The sequence below is a fragment of the Mustela nigripes genome, chromosome 9, assembly GCF_022355385.1.
Source record: "Mustela nigripes isolate SB6536 chromosome 9, MUSNIG.SB6536, whole genome shotgun sequence".
Classification (NCBI taxonomy): domain Eukaryota; kingdom Metazoa; phylum Chordata; class Mammalia; order Carnivora; family Mustelidae; genus Mustela; species Mustela nigripes.
In genome coordinates, this window is record NC_081565.1 from 19,404,370 (window position 1) to 19,425,986 (window position 21,617).

General features: G+C 49.8%; 1 protein-coding gene across 12 annotated transcripts in view; it reads right to left on the reverse strand.

Annotated features, from left to right (window-relative positions):
• Positions 1–21,617, reverse strand: part of ZNF618 (zinc finger protein 618) — a 183,286-nt gene that overhangs the window by 8,219 nt on the left and 153,450 nt on the right. For 4 of the 12 annotated variants that reach the window (XM_059410993.1, XM_059410986.1, XM_059410983.1 and 1 more), the window contains 5 exons: positions 19,364–19,603; positions 15,685–15,768; positions 13,657–13,701; positions 12,600–12,677; positions 159–260 (listed from right to left, as the gene is read on the reverse strand). In XM_059410993.1, the coding sequence (XP_059266976.1) occupies positions 159–260; positions 12,600–12,677; positions 13,657–13,701; positions 15,685–15,768; positions 19,364–19,603 (549 nt within the window). The remainder of the gene's footprint in view (positions 1–158; positions 261–12,599; positions 12,678–13,656; positions 13,702–15,684; positions 15,769–19,363; positions 19,604–21,617) is intronic. The other 8 variants (XM_059410988.1, XM_059410987.1, XM_059410984.1 and 5 more) reach the window with 6 other exon arrangements.

Genomic DNA, 21,617 nt, shown 5'->3' on the forward strand with positions numbered 1-21,617 from the left:
GGTCTCAGGTGTGTAAGAGCTTCAGACATGGTCTCGCACCATCATGAGAGGCACAGGTGGTGGGATGGGGGAGCAGAGGGCACTGACCAGAGCCAGGGCCAGAGGTGCACAAGGAGGACCTCTGCGAGCCCCCAGGCTCTGGCCTGGGAGAGACCTACTGTTGTTGGCGCTATTCCTCTGGGCCTGGGGTTTCCACTTCTCTTCTACAACAGCAGGCGGCGATCGGGACTGGTTGGAGGCAATGTTGTTCTCGTTGTCCGCTGTGGGCAAAAAGGGGACAGCATGTGACCCTGAGGTGCAAGAGGCCTGCCTACTCACAAGATGAGAATGACAGCAGGGCTGGAGAAGTCCATACAAGACTTCTAGGATGCAGGCCTGGGTCCCAACCCTGGCTCCCGCTCAACCTCCGATGCTTGCAAAGCCTCAATTCTGTCACTTGGAAGAAGGAAGATGAGCACATGGGTGGGACACATGGGCTGGAAGGACCAAGAAGAGAGAATGCAGGGAGAGACCGGAGCACGGGGCCAGGTGCAGAGTAACTGCCCAGTGGGTAGGAACTGCTGACCCAACTCGACCTGAGAGGCCTCATACCCACACATAACCCCATGTTCTAGCTCAGAAATGGGCGAGGGGGCCAGGTCCAGCAAGGGACCTAAGGGACCTCACATTCTCTCACTTCTCTCAAGTGTGCTTTCTCATCTTTTCAGTTTATTGACTAAATATTTAATTAAAGGAACAAAACCCAACCAAAGCCCTATAGGATACTAAGTTCTCAACTCCTTTCCCTGTCTGAGGTGGAAAATGACGCCCAGAGACAGGAAAGGATCTGCCCCAGATCACACCAAAAAAACCAAAGGCAGGCCTGGGACAGACATCCAAGGTCCCTGATTCCTAATGCCTGCTCCATCATGTCCCTAACTTCTATTTACTTGTGCATACGCAACTGAATCAAAATGGTACATGCTGGGCGCCCTGGGGGCTCAGTGGATTGAGACTCAGACTCTTGATTTCGGCTCAGGTCATGATCTCAAGATCATGAAACTGAGCCCCGTGTCGGGCTCCATGCTGGGCATGGTGCCTGTTTAAGATTCTCTCCCTCCCCTGCCCTCTGCCCCTCCCCACCCCCAGCCCACATGGTCTCTCTCTTGCTAATAGACAGACAGACAAAATGGCACATGCCTATTTTCCTCCCTTCACTGCCGACTCCTTGCCATTTTTAAAGAATCATTTCTGAGCAGAAACGGTCTAAGTACTGTGCTTGTCATTACAAATGACCACACAGTCTTCTGTTGTAGGATCCCCCATGGGTTGCTGAACCACACACCAAGTACCTAATTTCTGGGCCGTTTCCAATAGGCACCTACTATTTCTGCTATTAACCTGCTTGCCTAATATTCTACTATCATTTCTCTGTGCTTTTATTGTGGTGGTGGGTTTCTTTCCCTGAGACATCATCTTACAGGCAGAATCACAAATGCAAGGAGATGAACAGGCCAATGACACTGGCTCAGGATTGCCAGCATCTTCCATTATTCTCTGTTCAAGGCTTGAGGCCCTGGAAGCCAAGGCCACAATTTTCATAGCAAGGGAAGAGGCTTCCCCAGTAGCTACATGTTCAGTCCTGCAAGGGTAACGAAGAAACTCCAGGAAAAAACAAAACCAAAAACATCCCCCCCAAAACACAACAAAAAAAGAAACTCCAGGATATCCACTCAAAGAAACATATTCTAATCCCTAAAAAAGGTGGCTGCACAGATTGTGATAACAAGAGAAAAGGCATAATGAAATGATCTCATCACAATTTATACATATTATTTATATTTGTATTTTGGACTTGAAAGTCAAATAACAAATAAATCCATGCACCAAAAATAGGCCGGGGGTGGTCGAGTTGGGCAGGGGACCGGGGACTTTCACTTCTACCCATGAAGCATGACCTGCCGCAGGAATGGCTCTTTCAGTTGGAAACAACTGTGAATCACAATTCCGCTGCTTTCGGACAGATAACCCAGGTTCTGATCCCAGAAAGGGGTGAAAAAATGTGGTGAGTAATACCACTGGCCCAGCTGGCCTGAAAGCAGTTCACAGGCGGCAGCACGGGGACGGGAATGGGAACAGAGCCCAGAGGTCTTGCTGATTTGAAGAGGCAGAAGCTGATGTTTAGGAAGGCCCAAGGGAGCTAATATTTACAGGGAAGTACCAGAGAAGAGGGAGTTATGTAAAGAAAGCACATGCTGGAGACCTTCAGTAGGGTTCCCTGAAGTCTGCTCAATACTCATCTGCCCAAGTACAGGGTCAAATTCCACAAGACTGGGTAAAGAATCACTAGAAAGCACCAAGTGGAGGGGACAGGGAGGAAATAATTTGTATTCCCTCAAACAGAAAGGAAAACCACAATGTGTAAGGGATTGGGTAGGGTCCCCTCATTATGGGGTAAAATTAATAACAGATTAAGGGCTGCACTAGACTTGCTCTAATACCTTTTTATTTTCCCCCTTAAGATTTTATTTATTTGAGATAGGGAATGAGTGGCAGGGGGTTGGGGGGAGAGTGTAGAGGGAGAGGGAGAAGCAGCTGCCCTGCTGAGCAGAGAGCCTGAGGCAGGGCCCAATTTCCAGGACCCTGAGATTCTGACCCGAGCCAAAGGCAGAGGCTTAAATGACTGAGCCACCCAGGCGCCCCCTTTGCCATAAGAGTAATCCTCCAAAGTATCAAGGTAGTCCGATGTTACTAACCTGTAAATCAGAACGAAGTTCAATGTTTTTTCAAAATCTAGCACCTAACATTATAAAAATTCCCAATGTCAATTATGCAGTAAAAAATCGATCAGGCATTCCAAATAGTAAGAACATACGACCTATCAACCAGGAGAAAAACCAGTCAATAGAAACAGGGCCACAAAGGACAGAGATGATGGAATTATCCAGTAAGGAGCTTACAGGGGTGTTATAAATACCATAAATGTGCTCAAAGACATGAAGGGAAACATGAACACCATCAGGAGAGAAACGGAAGATGTGAAAAACCCAAAACTAAAACTAACCAGTTCAACTGGAACTTGTAGATATAAAAATAATCTAGGGCAACAACACACCGTATGGGATAAAAGATCAGATGCCACAGAAGAAAAAAAATCGGTGGAGACAGAGCAAGAGAACCACCCAACATGAAAAACGGAAAGGGTAAAAGGCTGAAGATAATGTAACGGAGCAGGGATGCTAACAGACAGGCAATTTCATATACATGTAACTCGGGTCCCAGGAAAAGGGGGTGAAGGTAGGAAAAAATACCTGAAAAAATGGACACAATTTTTCCAAACTAGATTAAAAGTCCAAGTCCAGATTCAAAAAGCTCACTGGACTCGAGGTAGAATAAACATAAAGAAAATACCACCGAGGCACAGCATCATGACAGAATCGTTGAAAACCACTGAAAAGAAACTCGTAGAAGGAGCCAGAGAGGGAAAGAAATTACACACAAACGACAACAGACCCAGAGGCAACGGAACAAAGCATCACAGAAAGGATCAGCCTAAATTTTTTTTTCAATCAACCTAAAATTCTAAATCCAATGACAGTATCTTTCACAAATGAAGATTTCTGAGATTTAAAAATTCCGAAAAAAAAAAAAAATCAGACCTGCACTATAAGAAATATTAAAGGAATTTCTTTGGGTCTTAGCAAAAACAACATCAAATAAGAATCTAAATCTACAAAAGAAATGAAGGGTGCTGGAAACTACACATGTTGGTAAATGTATATATATTAAAAATGTTCCCTCACTTTTGAACTCTTTAAAAGATAAAGGACTACTCAACAGAAAATAGTAACAATGAACTGCAGTAATAATATGTACAGTAAACTGTAGGACAAGAATATCACAAAGAGGGAGATCTGGGTGGTTCAGTCATTGGGCATCTGCCTTTGGCTTAAGTCACGATCTCAGGGTCCTGGGATCAAGAGCCGCATCTAGCTCTCTACCCCGTGGGGAGCCTGCTTCTCCCTCTCCCCCTGCCTGCCACTCCCCATACTTGTGCTCTCTAATAAATAAGTAAGTAAAATCTTTATTTAAAAAAAAAAAAAAGGAAAAAAGAAAAAAATAATATCACAAAGACCAGGATGGGGAAAGAGAAGATGCTGCTGAAAGTTTCTCACACAATATGGAAGGTTGGCTGATGCCACTTGACTTGACACGAAATATATAGTTTCAAGCCCAAATAAACAGTAATAAATAAAACAAAGAGCTGGCTTGATGAATCAGTGGAGATAAAAATGGAATCCTAAAAATATCCTCAATCCAAAATGAGGCAGAAATATGAGAGAAAGAGAAACTAAGAAATGAGCTGATTAGGAAACAAGTAGCAAGATGGCAAATTTACGCCCAGTACTATCGAAATTACATTAAATATAAATGGTCTCCACATTCCAAATAAAAGCCAGAGACTGTCATACTTAGTAAAAAAAAGTTAAGACTCTACCATATGTTATCTATAAGGAACCTATTTAAATATTAAGACAGGGTAAAAGGCTGAATAAAGGCACACCATACAAATAGTAGAGAAGAAAGCTGGTGATGTTTGCGATAGCATTACAGAAAAATCAGACCTCAGGACAAGAAATATTACCAGGCATAACAAGACACCCTATACCATGACAACAGTCAAAATACCAAGAATAACATAATAATCCTAAACGTGGATATATCCAAACACATGAAGCAAAACCTGAAACAAGAAGTAGACAAATCCATAATTGTACCTGGGGATTTCAACTCTCCTCTTGGAGTAACTGTTAGTTAGAAATGAAGGAAAAGGACTGCACATAAATGATCGGACAGTAGATAACATTAAGCAGCCTAATACACATATAACTTGGCTCCCAGAAAAAGGAAGGAGGCAGAAATATAGTGAAAAAACTGCAACTCTTTGAATAATAAACATCACACTTCTAAAATCACAAGGACCAAAAAATATCATAAAGGAAATTAGAAAATGGTTTGAACTTAATATTAAAACATAACCTTTCAGAATTTGTGGGTTCCATCTAAAGCAGGGCATATGTATAGCATTAAATGATTACATTAAAAAAGAATAAAGGGGGGGGCGTCTGGGTGGCTCAGTGGGTTAAAGCCTCTGCCTTCAGCTCAGGTCATGATCCTGGGGTCCTGGGATGGAGCCCTACATCGGGCTCTCTGCTCAGCAGGGAGCCTGCTTCCTCCTCTCTCTCTGCCTGTCTCTCGGCCTACTTGTGATCTCTGTCTGTCAAATGAATAAATAAAATCTTTAAAGAAAAAAATAAGAATAAAGGTTTAAAATCAGTATTGTAAGCTTCCGCTACAAGAAAGATCTAAGGAGGAAGAGCAAGTTGATCCTAAAGTAAGAAGAAAGGAAATCCTATAGCTAAAAGCAGAAATGAATAAAACAGAAAATAAATACAATAGAGAAAACTAATGAAACAAAAAAGCTCATTTTTTGTAGAAATGAAGAAAAGTGATAAACCTTTAGACAAAAAGATTTTTTAAAAAAGGATACAAATTATCAGTATCAGGAATGAGAGAAGGGGACATCACTACATATGCTACAGATATTAGAGGGATTAAAAATGATGCAACTCCTTCAGTGAAGCAAACAAACAACCTAAAACATACAAAGAACCGAAGTCCACTCCAGAAGAAACAGATAGCCTAAAGTATCTATTACAAAAATTAAGTTCATATACAGGCACAAAGAAAAATCCCATATGGGTTAACTGGAGAATGTGACCAAATATTTAAGTAATAATACAAATTCTATGCAAATTATTCCCAAAAACAGATGAGAGAAGAACATCTCTCCTTTTAGGAGACTGGCTTATTCTGATCCAAAATTAGAGAAAACCACTTCAAGAGAAGAAACCACAAACAAATATTCCTCATAAAAACACATATAAACATCCTTCACCAAATATTAACAAACTAAATACAGCAATATATTAAAAAAAAAAAAAAATCATCACTAGGTGGAATTTACCCCAGAAATATAAATTGAGGTTAAAAAAAAAAAATCCAATCAGTGCAATTCCCTATACTAAGAGAAAATAAGAAGAAAAATGATCTCTATGGCTAGAAATACACATTAAAATGTGAGAAAATTTCAGAGGAGCCTGGTTGCTTAGTCAGGTAGGTGTCCGACTCATTTTCAGCTAGGGTCATACACGATCTCAGGGTCATGGGATTGACTCTGTGCTCAATGGGGAGTCTGCTTGAGATTCTCTCCTCTGGGCCCACACCCACATTGTCTCTCTCTAAAAATAAGCAAGTCTTCTTAAAAATGTGACAAAATTCAATAGCTACTCTTGACACAAACTCTAAGTCAACTAGGAAGAGAAGGAAACTTCTTGGACCTGATAAAGGAAATCTAAAAACCAACCAACAAATAAAAATCTTAAGTCTGCTGACTTGATAGAAACAAAAAAGATTTTAAGGAAATACTATGAACAATAGTATTCCAACAAACCACAAAATCTGGATGAAATAAATTTTTTTCAAAGATTTTATTTATTTGTTTGACACAGAGAGACACAGCGAGAGAGGGAACAGAAGCAGGGGGGGTGGGAGAAGGATAAGCAGGCTTCCCACCAAGCAGGGAAGCCGGATGCTGGGCTCAATCCTGGGACCCTGGGACTGTCATATAACCTGAGGTGAAGGCAAATGCTTAATAACTGAACCACCCAGGTACCCCAAACTCTTAGAAAAACATAAACTACCAAAAACCAATTCCAGAAATAGAAAATCTGAACAGACCTATAGAAGACTGAATTAGTATTCAAAATATTTTCCACAAAAAGAAAGAAAAGCTAAGTCCAGATTCTGAGGAGTTTATTAGTGAATTCTAATGTTAAGGAACTCTTTACAAATTGTTCCCCAAAACAGAGGAGGGAACATTTCACAATCTATTTCACAAGGCGAACATTATTCTGATACCCAATCAGACAAAGAAATTACATGAAAAGAAGCTACAGGCCACTATGTCTTAGGACTATAGACACAAACATCTTCAATAAAACAGAGCAGACCAAACCCAGCTATAACAAGTAGGATTTACTCCAGGAATACAAAGTTGGTTCAACGTACAAATAAAATATATTAATCGAACACAGAACAAAAACCACATGATCATCTCAACAGATGCAGAAAAGACATCTGACAAAATCCAATACTTTTTCATGATGAAAACAATCAGCAAACCAGGTACGGAAGGGACCTTTTTCAACCTGACAAAAGGGCATCTCTGAAAAACCCACTGTTAACATCACATTTAATGGCTAAACACTGAAAACTTTCCCCCTAAGATCAGGAAAAAGACAAGAATATCCAGTCTCACCTCTTTTAATCAACGTGTATTAGTGATTCTAGCCAGGGTAAGGAGGAAAAAATAGTTAGGAATTTCAAAAAATCATCCAGATTGGAATGAAAAAAGTAAAATGATCTCTATTTGCAGGTGACATGGTTTATGGTACATGAATAATCTCATGAAACACACACACACACACACGAAAAACTATTAGAACTGATAAGTAAGTTTAGCAAGGTTGCAGGGAACAAGATCAACATATATGAAAAAAATCAATTGTATTTCTTTATACTAACAAATGACCACCCCAAAAATTAAACTAAGAGAACAATTACATTTTATAACAGCATTCAAAAGAATAAAATAGTTAGGAACAAATTTACAAATGAAGTGCAAGATTTAGTACAATGAAAACTAAAAACATGGCTGGAAGAACTCAAAGGCTTCAACAAACAGAAAGATATTCCATGTTCATAGACTAGAAGATTTAATAATGTCAAAATGGCAATTCTCCCCAAATTACTCTAGATTCCACATGATCCCTGTCAAAATCCATGCTGGCTTTTTAACAAAAATTGACAAGCTAAACCTAAAATTCACGTGGAAATCCAAGAGAGGCAAAATAGCCAAGATGTTCTACAAAAAGAACAAAATTAGAGGGCTCAGACTTCCTGATTTCAAAGCTACTGCAAAGCCACATACTAATCAAGACAGTGTAGTACTAGCATGAGGACATACAGATTAATGGAACAAAATTCAAATTTTAGAAATAAACCCTCACATTTATGGACAACTGATTTTTGACAAGGGTGCAAGGAAAATTTAATGGGCAAAAGGATATTTTCAAAAAATGGTGGTAGGACCATGGATATCGCATGCAGAAGACCAAAGTAGGACCCCCTTCACCCAATAACTCACACAAAATTAATTTGGAATACAGTCATAAATGTAAAAGCTAAAACTCTGGTTTCTTAGGCAAGATGCCAAGAGCACACATGATGAAAGAAAAAACAAATGGACTTGACCAAAATTTTAAACTTCTGTGCTTCAAAAGCCAGCATCAAGAAAGTAAAGAGACAACCCGAACTACAGGAGAAAATAATTACAAACCGTATACCTGTAGAAGTCTTATATCCTGAAGATGTAAAGAACACTTAGAATTTAACAAAAAAAGACCAAAAAAATTTAAAAATGGGCAAAGGATCTGAACAGACATTTCTACCAGGGAAATATTCAAATGGCCAGTAAGCACAAGACAAATGTTCAATGTCATTACTCGTCAGGAATATGTAAATGAAAATCATAATGAAATACCTCTTGGCACACATTGGGATGACTGTAACAAAAAATCAAATCATAGCAAGTACCTTGAACAGGTTGGAGGAATCACACCCCTCACACACTGTTCACAGGAATGGAAAAATGGTAGAAGGCCCTTGCAGAAACAATCTGGCAATTTCCACCTAAACATGAGTTATCATGTAACCCAGAATTTCCACTCCCAGGTGTACACCCAATAGTTAAAAACATATATCCACACAAAAACGCATACTTGATAGTTCACAGCAGGTGTGTTCATAATAGCCCCAAACTGGAGAGAATTTAAGTGGCTATCAACTGGAGACAGGATAAACAATAAATTGTGGCAGGGCCAAACAATGGCGTCCCACTCCATTATAAAAAGCACTGGTTACTGATGACACAGATTCATCTCTAAAGCATGCAAAGTGAGAAAAGCCAGACACATAAAACTAAATGCCATGTAATTCCATTTATATAAAACTCCAGTAAAAGCAAAACTAGAGCCAAGGGAAGCAGAGAGTGGCTGTCGGGGCTGGGCTCGGAGAGGGGACTAGCCACCAGGAGGCAGGAGGGAACTTCTGGATGGATGTGGTCATGTTACACATCTTGACAGCAATGGTGATCAGATGACCATCACATGTCAAAACGATCACATCGTACTCTTCAAATGGATGAATTCCATGTATGTAAAATTTTATCTTCATAAATCCAGTTTTAAATGAATGAAAAGCAGCCCATCCTGAGAGTAACAAGAGTGGGTAGCTCTGAGTAGTGAGATCATGGCTTCATTTCCTAACTTCGCCACAAGTACCCGATTTCTTTGAAGGAGTAGATATTACATTACATTTATATTACATTAAAAATGGGGAAAACACGTGTTCTAGAACAGAAACCAGCAGCCGTTCTGGTTGCCTTTCTCCACCAACATAACACAGTTTTGAATCGGGCTCTGCCACGGTTGTGGGCTGGGAGCTGGAGCTAGCTGCTTCAACTTTCTGGGCCTCATTCCACGCCCCGCCCCCAACCAAAATGCTGGCGCAGGGCAAGCTGTAGGCTGATTCCCCTATCCTCTAGGACCTAGAATGGAGAGGACTCAACCCAGCAGTGGAGAATAACATCTAGTATTAGCTGGCTCAATCGACTTTTTTCTCCAGATCCCACTGATACTGCCTCTGATATGGACGAGGTACTTGGTAAATACCCGTGAAAAGGCTTGATTTATAGCTTGAGTAGAAAATAGCGTTTACTCAGTGTGGCTATTCCCTAAGTCCCACAGGTGCACATGCCCGGCCCCATCAGCAAAGGGCTGGATGAGAAGCTGGAGTCAAGGCCATCTCGTGGGGAGGGGCCACTGTAGGAAGCAGCTGTTGGGAAAAGAGGCACCTGTTGCTTTTCAGTATGAGACTATACCACGACCCTCAATATGGGACAGATGTCATTATCAGTCCCCTCACCCAGCCTGTGAGAGTGCTGACTGGCCCACTTCGTGGATGAGAAGCTTGAGGCCCAGATTGCTCAAGTGGCTCCAAGGGAAAGTCTGGGACGGTGCAAGAGCTCATATGATGCTAGATACCTTTTACAAGCTCTGCAACTTTGGGCCAGTGATTCTGTTCTGTGAGCCTCAGTTTCTTCATCTATATAATGGGGATGAGAACGTCAGCTCGTTCAGGAGATCTGATGGCACAGCCTTGTCTGACCCATAGTAACTGCTCACTAAACGTTAGCGATCGCTAGTACGATGACTCCCCAAACATACTCTGGAATGGACACCAGGGGCAAGACAAATTTTCCTACAGCACAGAAAAGAAGTTTATTAGGGGGAATTACCCTGTGCCATTCAGCAGCCTCTTAATGAGATTGGTGTTATTCGAGGCTGATCCCCCTTATCAGCGACACTGTGAACTGCACAGATCATGACGCTTAATTTTTCTCTATGGAGTCAATCCTTTAATCCCGACTCAGCCTGGCTGGGATTCAGGCTGGCTTTGCACTGGATTGCCTGTGAGGCATTCTTTGCCAGCAGTGGACCAGAACAAAGCGGCCCAAAGCTCTCCCTAGAAAACAAGACAGGAGGCCTGGGAGCCGCAAGGCTCCATAGGCACAGCCTTGATTTGCATTTTAATGGCCTCCACCCCACTGCCTGAGCACCCAGACAGACCCTCCCCTAACAGGCCTCAGCTTCCGAAGCTGGCAGGGGGGCAGGTGGAGGGTTCTGGTTTCAGAAGGGAAGTCAGCGGACATTGGACTGTGAGAGTCTCTGGTCCAAGAGGTGTGCCTGTCACTGGTTCCCAGGGGGTCAAGTCTGAATGCCTTCAGTGGGCATGCGAGGCCTTCCATGGGGAGGGATGGTTGACGGCCAAGGTAAGCAAGAGGGGTGAGGCTTGCGAAGCCTCGTGGGAGGACAGCCGGACAGGACAGATCTCCGAGATGGAGAAGGCTCAGACAGGGGGACACGTTTACTGCCCGGGGCACTCGGCCTGGCGGTACACCAGAGCTTGGAGCTCCCATGTCCTGGCTGCCACAGTGGCTCTGCTCTGATTTTAATGAGTTCGTTAGAAATAAGTAATAGCTCCCCCGACTGAAGAGCACATGACTGAGTGCCGAGGGGCCAGCACCCACACTGCACGCCGAAGAAGGGAATGGACGGACACAATGAACGAAGAGGGGACATGCTCACAGAACAGTACAGCCCCCGTCTAAATGAGGGTCCAGTCCTGCTTCCTCTGTGCAGGTCAGGCCAGCCCTAAGAGGGGCACGAGCAGTAACGGTCACCATCACAGACACAGCAGCGACCACTGCTTCTACAGGGCCCAGTGTGTCAAGGACGTTCCTCCCACTTCCAAGCATCCCCCACCTCCACCCCAGGAGGCCTTGTAGAGAGGGGTGGCAAGAATGGCTAGCTGAAGCCCCAATCCCGTTTCTCCCGAAATGTCAGGCTGTCCCTGGACAGAGGCGCTGGGCATGCTCCTCGCCCCTGGAATGTGGGCGCACAGGACCACGTGTCACTCGTGATCCAAAGTGGTATAGGAGGAAGTCTGCTGCCCTCCCGGCTGCCCTGTCTGAGACACGGAGACTGAGGAGCCACGGGGAGGACGGAGCTTCGGTCACCATGGTCAAGGCCAGCTAGCCCGGCCACCTGCGTCAGGCCGTGCTGGGACAGCAGAAGTTAGTGATTACGTGAAACCGCTGCGACTCTGGGGCTTACCCACTATCACACACAGTGGCATCCGCCTGACCAGAACAGAAACTGGACCAGAAGCGGGGTGCTGCTGCGAAAAGACCCTGAAAACGGGAGGTGTGGCTTTGAAAGCAGGATGGTAGAGGGGAGGGCGCTAATACCACATACTTGGAAGGTGGCTGCACAGCTGATGAGAAGGTCACCTAGACAGCATGCCACTAGCCAGGAGCTTGTCCCCGGTGGCTCTCATCATACTCCCTAGACTCATGGTGGGGCCGAGGACTTGCCAGCAACGCCAGCGCCAGGCCCTGTTGCAGACCTATAGACCCCAGCATCAGGGTGGGGGGCCTGGGGCACGCTCCAGTCTGAGGATGGCTGCTGTCATGTCTGGGACACTGTCACAGTGAATGTACCTCTACTCGGAGTCGGGGCTTGGGTCCAGGCTGCCCTGGCAGGATCCCTCTGTCCCGTCTGGCTCCCGCCTCAGCTCCCCGAGATCTCAAACCACACTCCCTTGCCCCCGTGAGGTCCTTCCCAGTCAGCTTCTATGGTTATGCTCGGGGGCCAGAGCCACAACCTTCAGGAAGATTTCTTCAGCTCGTTCCCCTCTCTAACTGGGCGCCCACCACCATCTCCAGAACAGACCTCCCCTGTAGGGCCCCAGGGCTTCCTGAGGGCAGGTCCCAGGTCCTGTGCCCATTTCCTGAGAAGGCCTGGCCTCCGGGCAAACTCTGGGGGGCACCGGGCAGGAAGAGCACTTGGTACGGCCCAGACCAGGGATTCCCTTACCTGCGTGGGACTGCATATGCTCCAGCAGATTGTTGTAGAACTGGAACTGGATCCCACAGGCGCCGCAGGTGTACGGTTCTGGGGCGGGAGGGGGAGAGACGAGGCAGCTGCATTAGTGGCAGAACGACCCTGGATGCCTGGGAACCTGCTGGGGCTCTGCACTCGGAGTTCTGGGCCTAGCCTGTCTGCCCCTGTCACTAACTGCTGAGGGAGAGGCTTGGGGGAAGGAGCAGCAACGGAGGGAGGAAGACCTGCAGATAGAGACCGTCTAGCTCAATCACACAGACATTTATTGAGTGCTTACTGTGTGCCAGGCACTGTTCTGGGCACTGGGGAGGGGAATGGGGCAACACTAACGGACCAAGTGCTGCCCTGGGACAGAGACCATGTCCCACATGCCCCACAGCCCATCCTCGGCCCAGAGGAGTGCAGACATCCCCGCCGAAAAAACAAAGACGTGAGTGTATGAATGAAACGAAAACCAGGTGAAGAGCACAGAGGGCCGTAAAGGGAGCGGGCAGTGATCGGGAGAGCAGGGTAGGAGGTGGAGAAGGCCACAGGAAGGTGAGAGGACACAGGACAGGTGAGGACAGGGAAGACAGTGCGTGCGGGACAGAACCACGTGCGCAGGGGGACCTCCCACCTCTGTGTCCCCAGAACTCAAGTCCATGCCCAGCACAGGGGAAAGTGGAAGGACAAGGAAAGAAGGGGGTCAAAGAGGAGTAAGGAGAGACACGCGATGGGCCTGGAAGTGCTGTCCTGAGGCCGCCCCCATGAGTAGCTACGGGAAGGCCTGGGTTACTGCTAGGGCCGGGGTCGGGGGGTAGGGGGCGGGCGGTGGAAGCAGGATGCCTGTAGTCAGGCTCTGCCTTGTCCCCTGTCTGGACTTCCCCCTCCCGCCTGGGGCTGGCCCCTCCTCCTGCCTCTGCTGGCTGCCAGCTCTGCCAAGGGGTGGTCCAAGGGCAAGGGCTCTGGGGAAGTCCTGAGCAGGTGGCTGGCTGAGTTCACTCCCTGCCCTGCCTTGCCCTCTCCAGCCCCCCATGGGACCGTCACTTACTCTGTAGGAGAGGGAAAGTATTGGAAATCAGGGGACTTGCAGTTTCTGCAAAAGAGAAACAGTTTAGCTAAGTCTCTTCCCGTTCTGGTGCTCTGAGATGATTGTCATTACTTCTGTTCTCAGGAAGCAGTAAGCCACCGGGACTCTCGGAGGAGGAGGAAGAGGATCTGAGAGCCAGGCTCACATTCTGGGTTGCTGCTGGGACACCAGGCAGGGCCAGGTCACCCAGGGCCATGCCTCCAGGACACTCTCAACTCTCAGAGAGTGAGCCCACAGAGTTCGAATGAGGAAATGTCCCTGTGTAGCTGCCACTTAAGGAGAGGGAGCTGGGAGCTGCTTCTAGATCCTGGCACCGGCCAGGGGAGGGCTGTGCTGGGACAGGTTCTGCTTCTTGGCATTGTTAGGTGAGCCTCAAAGGCAAAAGGCAGCAGGCATCCCTTACAGACTGGGGACCTGGGACCATGACCGACCTCTCCTGGGCCTATTTCCTCATCCAGAAAATGAGGTTAATAAGAACACGGACACCCCACCCCTGCCCGGGGCTGTGGTAAGGATGAAAACAGGGGAGACACAGACAGCTCTGAACATAGGCCAGGCACGTAGTAAGCGCTCAATAAATGGTGGCTGCTAGCAGCAGCACGTCATGCTGTCCTCCAGGCAGCAGTGTTGGAGGACTGAGAGGCGGGGGGTTCAGCCTGGCTGCTAAGGGGAGATGGTGCTCCCAGTCCTGGCTCTCCTGCTTCCTGTGTGGCCTCGGGCAAGCCACGCCGTCACTTCTGGCACTGCCTTTTCGAGACTGGGTCACATGTCTCAGAAGGTGAGCGGCTTGGGAAAGTCGGCAAGCTCTCTATGGTTTACAGGGCTACACAGACATTCTCAGCCTCCAGCACAGCCCATCTCCCTCAGGGCACTCCCCACGTCACCTGGTTTAGTTAAAACTACCACTGCCACCACCGCCAACAGAACACCAGCCTGCTGCCACAGGGACGTGTGCGCGAGCCCCGCTTCACAGCGCAGGTGAGGTGAAGAGGCCGCCGGCCCCAGGCACTAGACTGGAGGTAGAGCCAACGGGGTTTACTCTTTGGCTCAAGATCAGAGCTAGAGCTCGCCATACGGGTTAGAAACGTCCACATTCAAGTCTGGGCTCCTGGCTGTGTTTCATGACAGCCCCGACTGCCGGCCCCGTCTGTGCCCAGCACGGTGCCAGGCACATGCCAGCCCCTCACCTGCTGAGCTGAACTGCAGCCGCACGGAGGCGGGGAGATACCCTACCTTAATGTGACCCCAGCACCAGAACCGTTTCCCCATCTTGCCCTGGTCGTCACTGTGCAGGCCGGCTTCCTGCACCTTTCTCAGACAGGGCCCTCCAGCGCCCTGCTAGGCTAGCAGAGCATCCGTCTGGGGAGGAGCAGCCTTTGGCTGCTCCGAGGTGCGAGGTGCGAGAGGAACGCCGCCAGGGGGCACCAAAACACCACCGGGAACCTCGGCCAAACCTCCTTCGGAGGGCAGAGGCTGGCAGAGGCCCTTTGGATGGCCTGCGATTCAAAGTGGGACCAGAACTCATGGGTCTCTGGCTCTTTGGCTATAGCCCTCTCTGCTGCCCCCTCCTTTGCCTGTCCTGGAAAGAAACTGGCTGCAATGTTTACTCTAAAAACCCAGCAGTAGCTCTCTCACTCCTCCCCGGGCCATCCACATCAATGCTGCGGGCAATGGGGAGGGGGCGTCCCTCGTCTCCCGGGGGCGGGGGGGGGGGGGGGGGGGCGCCCGGGCGCCCCGGGGGGGGGGGGGGGGGGGGGACGAACAGCAGCAGTCCCCGAGATGCCCCCTGAGGCCCAGAGGCAGGTCCCTGGAAGAAAACACCCTTCCCATGTCTGCCTGGCCCCGGCCCCCTCCTAATTCCCTGCCCGCTGCATCCTCCCAGGAACAGCATCGGGGACCATGAAGACCCCAGCCCAGAGCGCCTGCCGCCTCCCCGCGTAGGAGTAGTGGAGACCACAGCATGGGATGGTTGTCACAAGGTACACTCACCGCTAGAGTTTTGGGAACTGCTATTTGTCTCTTCAAAGTGGTTTTGTGCTTTGCCTTCTACTCTCCGACTGAAAGCGCTTTCTGCTAGGTGGGGACAGGAGAGAGGGAGAAAACACCGGTGACTGGTTAGCACGATGAGGGCCAAAAGGAACTGGCTTCAAGGCCAGGGTACCCGGGAACTGCCTGGTCCAGGGTCTGGGAGAACCCAGGGCTTTATGTGGGGAACCTGCACAGCGAGGGGCACTGGGACCCCAAAACAGACCTCCAGCTCCTTGGGCTCACCTGATTTGCCTGATACCTCATCAGGCAAAAGATTCCCCCCTACAGCGCCGAGCATGGGTCAAGGGGCAGGCACAGGGGGCACACGTGTGTGACCTGAATGCCCACATGAAATCCAGCTGAGTGGGCGGATGGCCAACAGACCCAGGTCTCCCATCTCTGGTTAAAGAGCCACATGTGTGACACTAAGTCATTGGGACCTGCCACCCGCTACTTCCTCAGCCAGAATCTGCTGCCACAGGCTCAACCAAGGAACAGGGAGGGTGACAGACGGTTTTCTGGCGGTGGCTCCGGCAGAGCAGGAGGGCCAGACAGCAGATTCCAGATCTACAAGCCAAGTGGTCGCTGGGTGGCAGGGAGGGCATCCTGGAGAGATGGTGTGAGCGGGGGCAGCCGCACACCCTGAGAGCCTGAAGACCAGATGAGGTCTGCTCCGAATTCATCCGCGGGAAGGACTGGATCCTTATGGGATTCACGGCATTTCCACCTAGAGGGGGCACCTTCCTGGCGCCGTGTGAAGAGATGGGGTCCGAGCAGGAGCAAACAGACCAGTTTAGCTCCCACCCCTGCCCCCTGTGGAAGGTCCTGAGACAGAGCAATCAGAGCTTGAAGGTAGCTCTGCTTTTCCCAGTTGCTCCCGGCACAATGGGGCTGCAGCCACGCCGGGACATAAACGCTTCTGGGAACAAGTCTGGCTGGGACAAGCAGCTGACCCAGTCGGGGAAACAACTCACACAGGGATATCAAAGGCTCTGAGAAGCTCCACCAGAAAGAGACCTGCGTGGCTGTGCAGCCTTCCCAGATACATTTAGCCACTGAGGCCCATTTTAAAAATTCCTTCGTACCCCTCAGAAATGGTGATCCCCGGAGCCCACTTTGGGAAATGCCACTGCCACCCAGCCCACCCCACATCAAAAGGACAAGTGCTCAGACCGGGGGGGCTGGGGTTCTGCACGAGGATGGGGCAATGGGAAAAGAAGCCCCAGGAAGCTCCCTCAGGCCCTGCTCCATGCTTGGGCTCCCAAGCCCAATGACGCCTCCTGACTCCGAGGCTGTTGATGGCATCCCAAGAAGACCCACTCTTCAAAAGCTGTCTGTGAAATGCCTGGGCTGACAGCTACCCATCGGCTCACCTCAAGGTGCCATCTGTAAATCAGCAAAGAACGCCCCTCCATTCTTTGTGTGGGATTGGTGGGGAGGTGGAGGCTCTCATTTACTGAGCACCTACTATGTGGCCAGCACGGTCCGCACACCTGATGCCTGTGGTCTCCCACAGTCCTCCCGACGGTGCTGTGACAGCCACACTGTCATTCCCATTCTACAGGCAGAAAGACAGGCAAGTGGCACTGCCCAGTCCTGGAGGTGGGAGTATGCTTAACCCACCGGCTGTTAGAAAGAGAAGAGTTCGTTGCTGAGACACATGCAGTCTCCTGAAGAGGGTCTGGGGTAGTACGGACAGGATTCCTTTCTCCATCTTATGTCCTGTGCATTCCTTCAACGCTTCCCCCCAACCCCCGCCCGCGGAGGCGTTCCATGCAGCCTGGCCACCATCTCAGTATGACGCAGCACCACAGTGCTGACAGTTAGTCCCCTACTGCTCAGAGGACCATGCAGACCGGGAACAGCTACCCCCGAATCAGCACCCTGGGTCAAAAAGCCAGGGGCAGTGCTCCCAGCGGAGTGCTGTGTGCAGACACGCTCGTACCCAAGGAGCACGGCCTATGAGCGGGACAGGGGCAAGGACAACTTCCAGATCCGATGGGCAGGGCCCTGCTCACCCCCTGCTGTCCTCTGCCCCAGAACCCCCAGCACAAGCCTTCCAGGTCACATGGAGGCAGCCAGAGGCACGTCCCAGAGTTGGCTGGAAGCTTACTATGGGGCACTGAGGTCTGGGAAACACGAGAGACCACAGGGCCCTTGTAGGCACTTCTCTGCACAAAACGGTCAATGCACAAGCTCCCAGCCACAAGGTCATGAGTAAAAGCCAAGACTTGAAAGCCAGGATCCCTTTATTTAGTTGAGCCAGTATCTACCGTCAACGAGCCCATGATGACCCGTTTGCTTCCAACCAATGTCTGACTGCTGTTGCAAAAACACAACCAACAGCTCTTGGCTTTTCTCAGCACAGGGCCTGAAAAATCATGACCTTCAAGGCTGACGGACTACTTACTCCTCTTCTGAAAAACCTAAGCACAATAAACTCATCCTCAAATATTTTGAAGAATCAAATCTTTGTCCAAAATTGAAACACAGAAAAAAGGCAAGCCCAACCCGCACCTGGCTGTGTGGCGGGTCCAATCTACTCATTCACTAAACTGGATTCTCAGTCTCATCGCTGGTGTAGCTCTCTGCTGGCTCTAGGCCTCCCGAGGGTGAGGAAAGGCCCACAGCCCCAGAAGGACAACGTTGTCACTCTTTCTACACCCCGCACACCCCGGCAGACAGCCCAAGGCTCAGCGCACCCAGAAAGGAATGAGGATTCCTGACCGTCGCCACTCAGCAGCTGCCGTGTCTCGTCAAGTCTCCCTGGGCATGGTGGTTGCTGTGTACCCTTCACTGCCGGGTCCCCACCTGCAGCCACAGACGCCGAACACACCGCAGCTGGCGTCCACTGCTTTCTTGCTGGGTTAGGGCCCACGGAGGGGCTTCATGGGCAGGCACCCCCCTTCCCAGGTAGGGGGAGGCTAAGAGAACAGAGCTCTGCTTCATGGGGAGCAACTCTTCTAGAAATGAGGTTTTAGATTTTTTTCAGGAAGACTGGGGGATGCAAACTCATGCCAAGAGGGTCCAGGCAGGTGATGTAAATGGACGAGCAGGGCTGGACGCCAGACAAGACAACAGCGTGATCACAATGAGAAATGACGCCTGCCACGTGGCCACTGTGTTAGCGACGCAGGAGGGAGTGGTGAGGACCACGGAATACCGGGCAGCCTGTGCTCTCTTCAAGGTGGCTGCTGTAGCTCAGTCCCCACGCCAGCGGCTACCCTCTGGGGAAGCCGGTCCAGCACTGCCAGAGCTGACTTTCCAACGTCAGCAAGAACTCAAATGTCTTATGCAAAATCTCTTAAGTCTCAAAGGCTGGCAGTTAATTTAAAAAGAAGTTTTAACTCCTTAGGCTATGACTTGGGAAAATATAGTACCCGCTTAAAAAAAAAAAAGAATTGCAAACTGTCACATACAAACTCTCTGATGTAGGGTAAGAAAACCGAGGCTCAGAGAGGCTAGGTGGCTTGCCACGGTGAGAGCCAGCTAGAGGCACAGCTGGGACCCAGGCCTGTCCCAGAGAGCCACGGGACCTCCACTCGCTCTTGCAAGGAACAGTGACCCCAGGCACAGCTATGGCAGGTGGGAGTGGGGTGGGGAGTGGAGGAAGTGCGAGCATGACAGAGGCCATCGGTACCTGCGGTCGCCTTGCTTGCCGGAGATCCCGAGTTTGGAGTGCGGAACGTCTGGGTTTGGGTGGCTGGAGGGGTGCGGTGTAAGAGGGCGCCACATCGGACCACGGAGGCCGGAGCTTTTTTCCCCGACTGGTTCGTCTGGGTCTTCGCTGCCACGAAGCGTGGAGACGGGGAGACCTCCGGATGCGAACACTCAGAGCCCGTATCTGGATCGTCCGGTGGCTCCCACCCGGGGGCAGTACCTGAGAGGGTCATGCTCTCAGTCCCCGTGGGCCCTCGGAGCTGGCCGACTGAGTTGTCTCTTGGGCCACAGAACCCCATGCTCAAGGGTCAAAACCTCTTCTTGGTCCACAGAGGGCAAAGGCTCTCTCTCTCTTGGAGCCTAAGAAAGTCCAGGATTCTAGAACCTTCCCCAGCCTCTCCTTGAAGGTAGCCCGATCATCAACTAACACACTGACTAGCTCACTGGGAGGGCTCCCCCATAACCCTAGACCAACCCAGGCTCTCAGTGCCTAAGAACGCTGCCTATGACCTGTTGGAGCATGTGAATTAGTCAACCCAGGCAAAAAAGCATTTTCTAGAACACTGGCTCCGAAGCCTTTTCTTTCCAAGGCAGTCTGGCTCAGATGGAAGGACAGAAAGCAGACAGCCAGGGACACACCAGGATTGCCTGGTGGTGTGGGGGAAAAGCAGAGGGGCTCCATGGAGCCCCAGGGTTTTAGGGGGAAGGGGTGCTGGAGACTTGCTGCTCTCGGGGACAGCGCGTGAAGTCTACGCTGCTGCTTTCACCAAAGTCAGTGCAGTGCAGCAGTTCCCCAGTGGCACTGGGGGAAGTCTGGGTCACCATTTCCCAGACCCCTGCTTCCCTCCCCTGAGTCCTCTGCAGAAGCCAGAGACGCTGAGAACTGGGGGCTGACACTCAGGTGGTCTCCACCTCTGGCCATCCTAGGCGGGCAGCAGTCTGCCTCCTTCATGCCGCCCGGGGCCCTAGGCTGAGCCCTGAACCTGGCCGCACTCCCACGTTCAACACAGAACAGGAGCAGGGAGGCAGTGGTCTTCTAGCTCAACGGCAACTCTCCTCCCCGAAGGCGAGAAGGGGACTAGGCAGCACGGGAAGGGGCTTCGTCAGTGCTGTGGCCCCCAGCCTTTGGTGCCCATCAGTGTCCCCATCCTGGGCATCAGACAATTCACCCACTATTTTCAGAGCCAAAAAATAAAAAGGCACTTCCTGACCCTCTACCTTGGGCCATTCCTGGCAGCCACGAGCAAGCCCTGGCCTAGAGAAGCAGGAAGCAGGGCTTCGTGCGAGGCCACACAGGACCCACTCTTCAGCCCGAGACACTGAGATGAGCTCAGAGTTCTCGGCTGCCCAACGTCCTCTTGGAAGTACCCCCTTCTCCATTCACAGTGGTGGCCAGATGCCAGGAGCTGGAGGACACTCTGTTCACAGCCCTCTTAATTAAGCAAGCCCTCACCCCAGCCCACCCTGGCCCCCAAGAGGAGTTCCCAAGGCCACCATCCACAAGGATACAGGTGTCCCTCACTGTCTCAATACCCATTCGCTGGACTCGGGCTTTCTAATCACAAACTAGAGGTCTGGGTAGGGAAGGACACTTCCCTATGTTCCCTCCCCTTCTCTCTCTCTCCCTTTCGGAGCCAAGGACCTTAGAGGCCAATCTAAAGGGTGGCTTGTCTCACCATTTCCAAATGTTTTTAGCCACAGAACCAGCTAAATACCACACTCCATGGTGTGTGTCTAGAGCTCTAGCTCTGAGCTCCCAACTACTTCCCTGAAGCGGAGTTTGGGGACCGAACGTGCAGCAAGATGAACCCACCTTCGGATGCCATGTCCCTGCCCCTTCCGTCTCCATGGTCTTGGCTTCTTTACTTCTCTCTTGACCTTAGCTCCCCCCGACCCATACCCCTTTTGGCACACCCGGCCTCACGGGGATTCTACGAGAGCCCAAGAACACACAAACTCCCAGAAGTCCCGTGAAAGGTACATGGCTCTTCACATGTAAGCAGCTACTACTGGGACTTGGGACAGATAAGGACACCGAGACCCAGAATGTTCGGTCAGTTTGGGTCACATGGCAAGTCTGTGTCAGGATTAAGACAGAAGCTCAAGCTTGTCAAGCTACCTGCACAAGGCCGTGTGGTCCCCTGTGCCATCCACTCACACATCCCAGGAACCTGGGCACAAGGGACAGAGAATTTCTGAGCAATACACTGAGCACATGGCTTTCATTCTCAAGC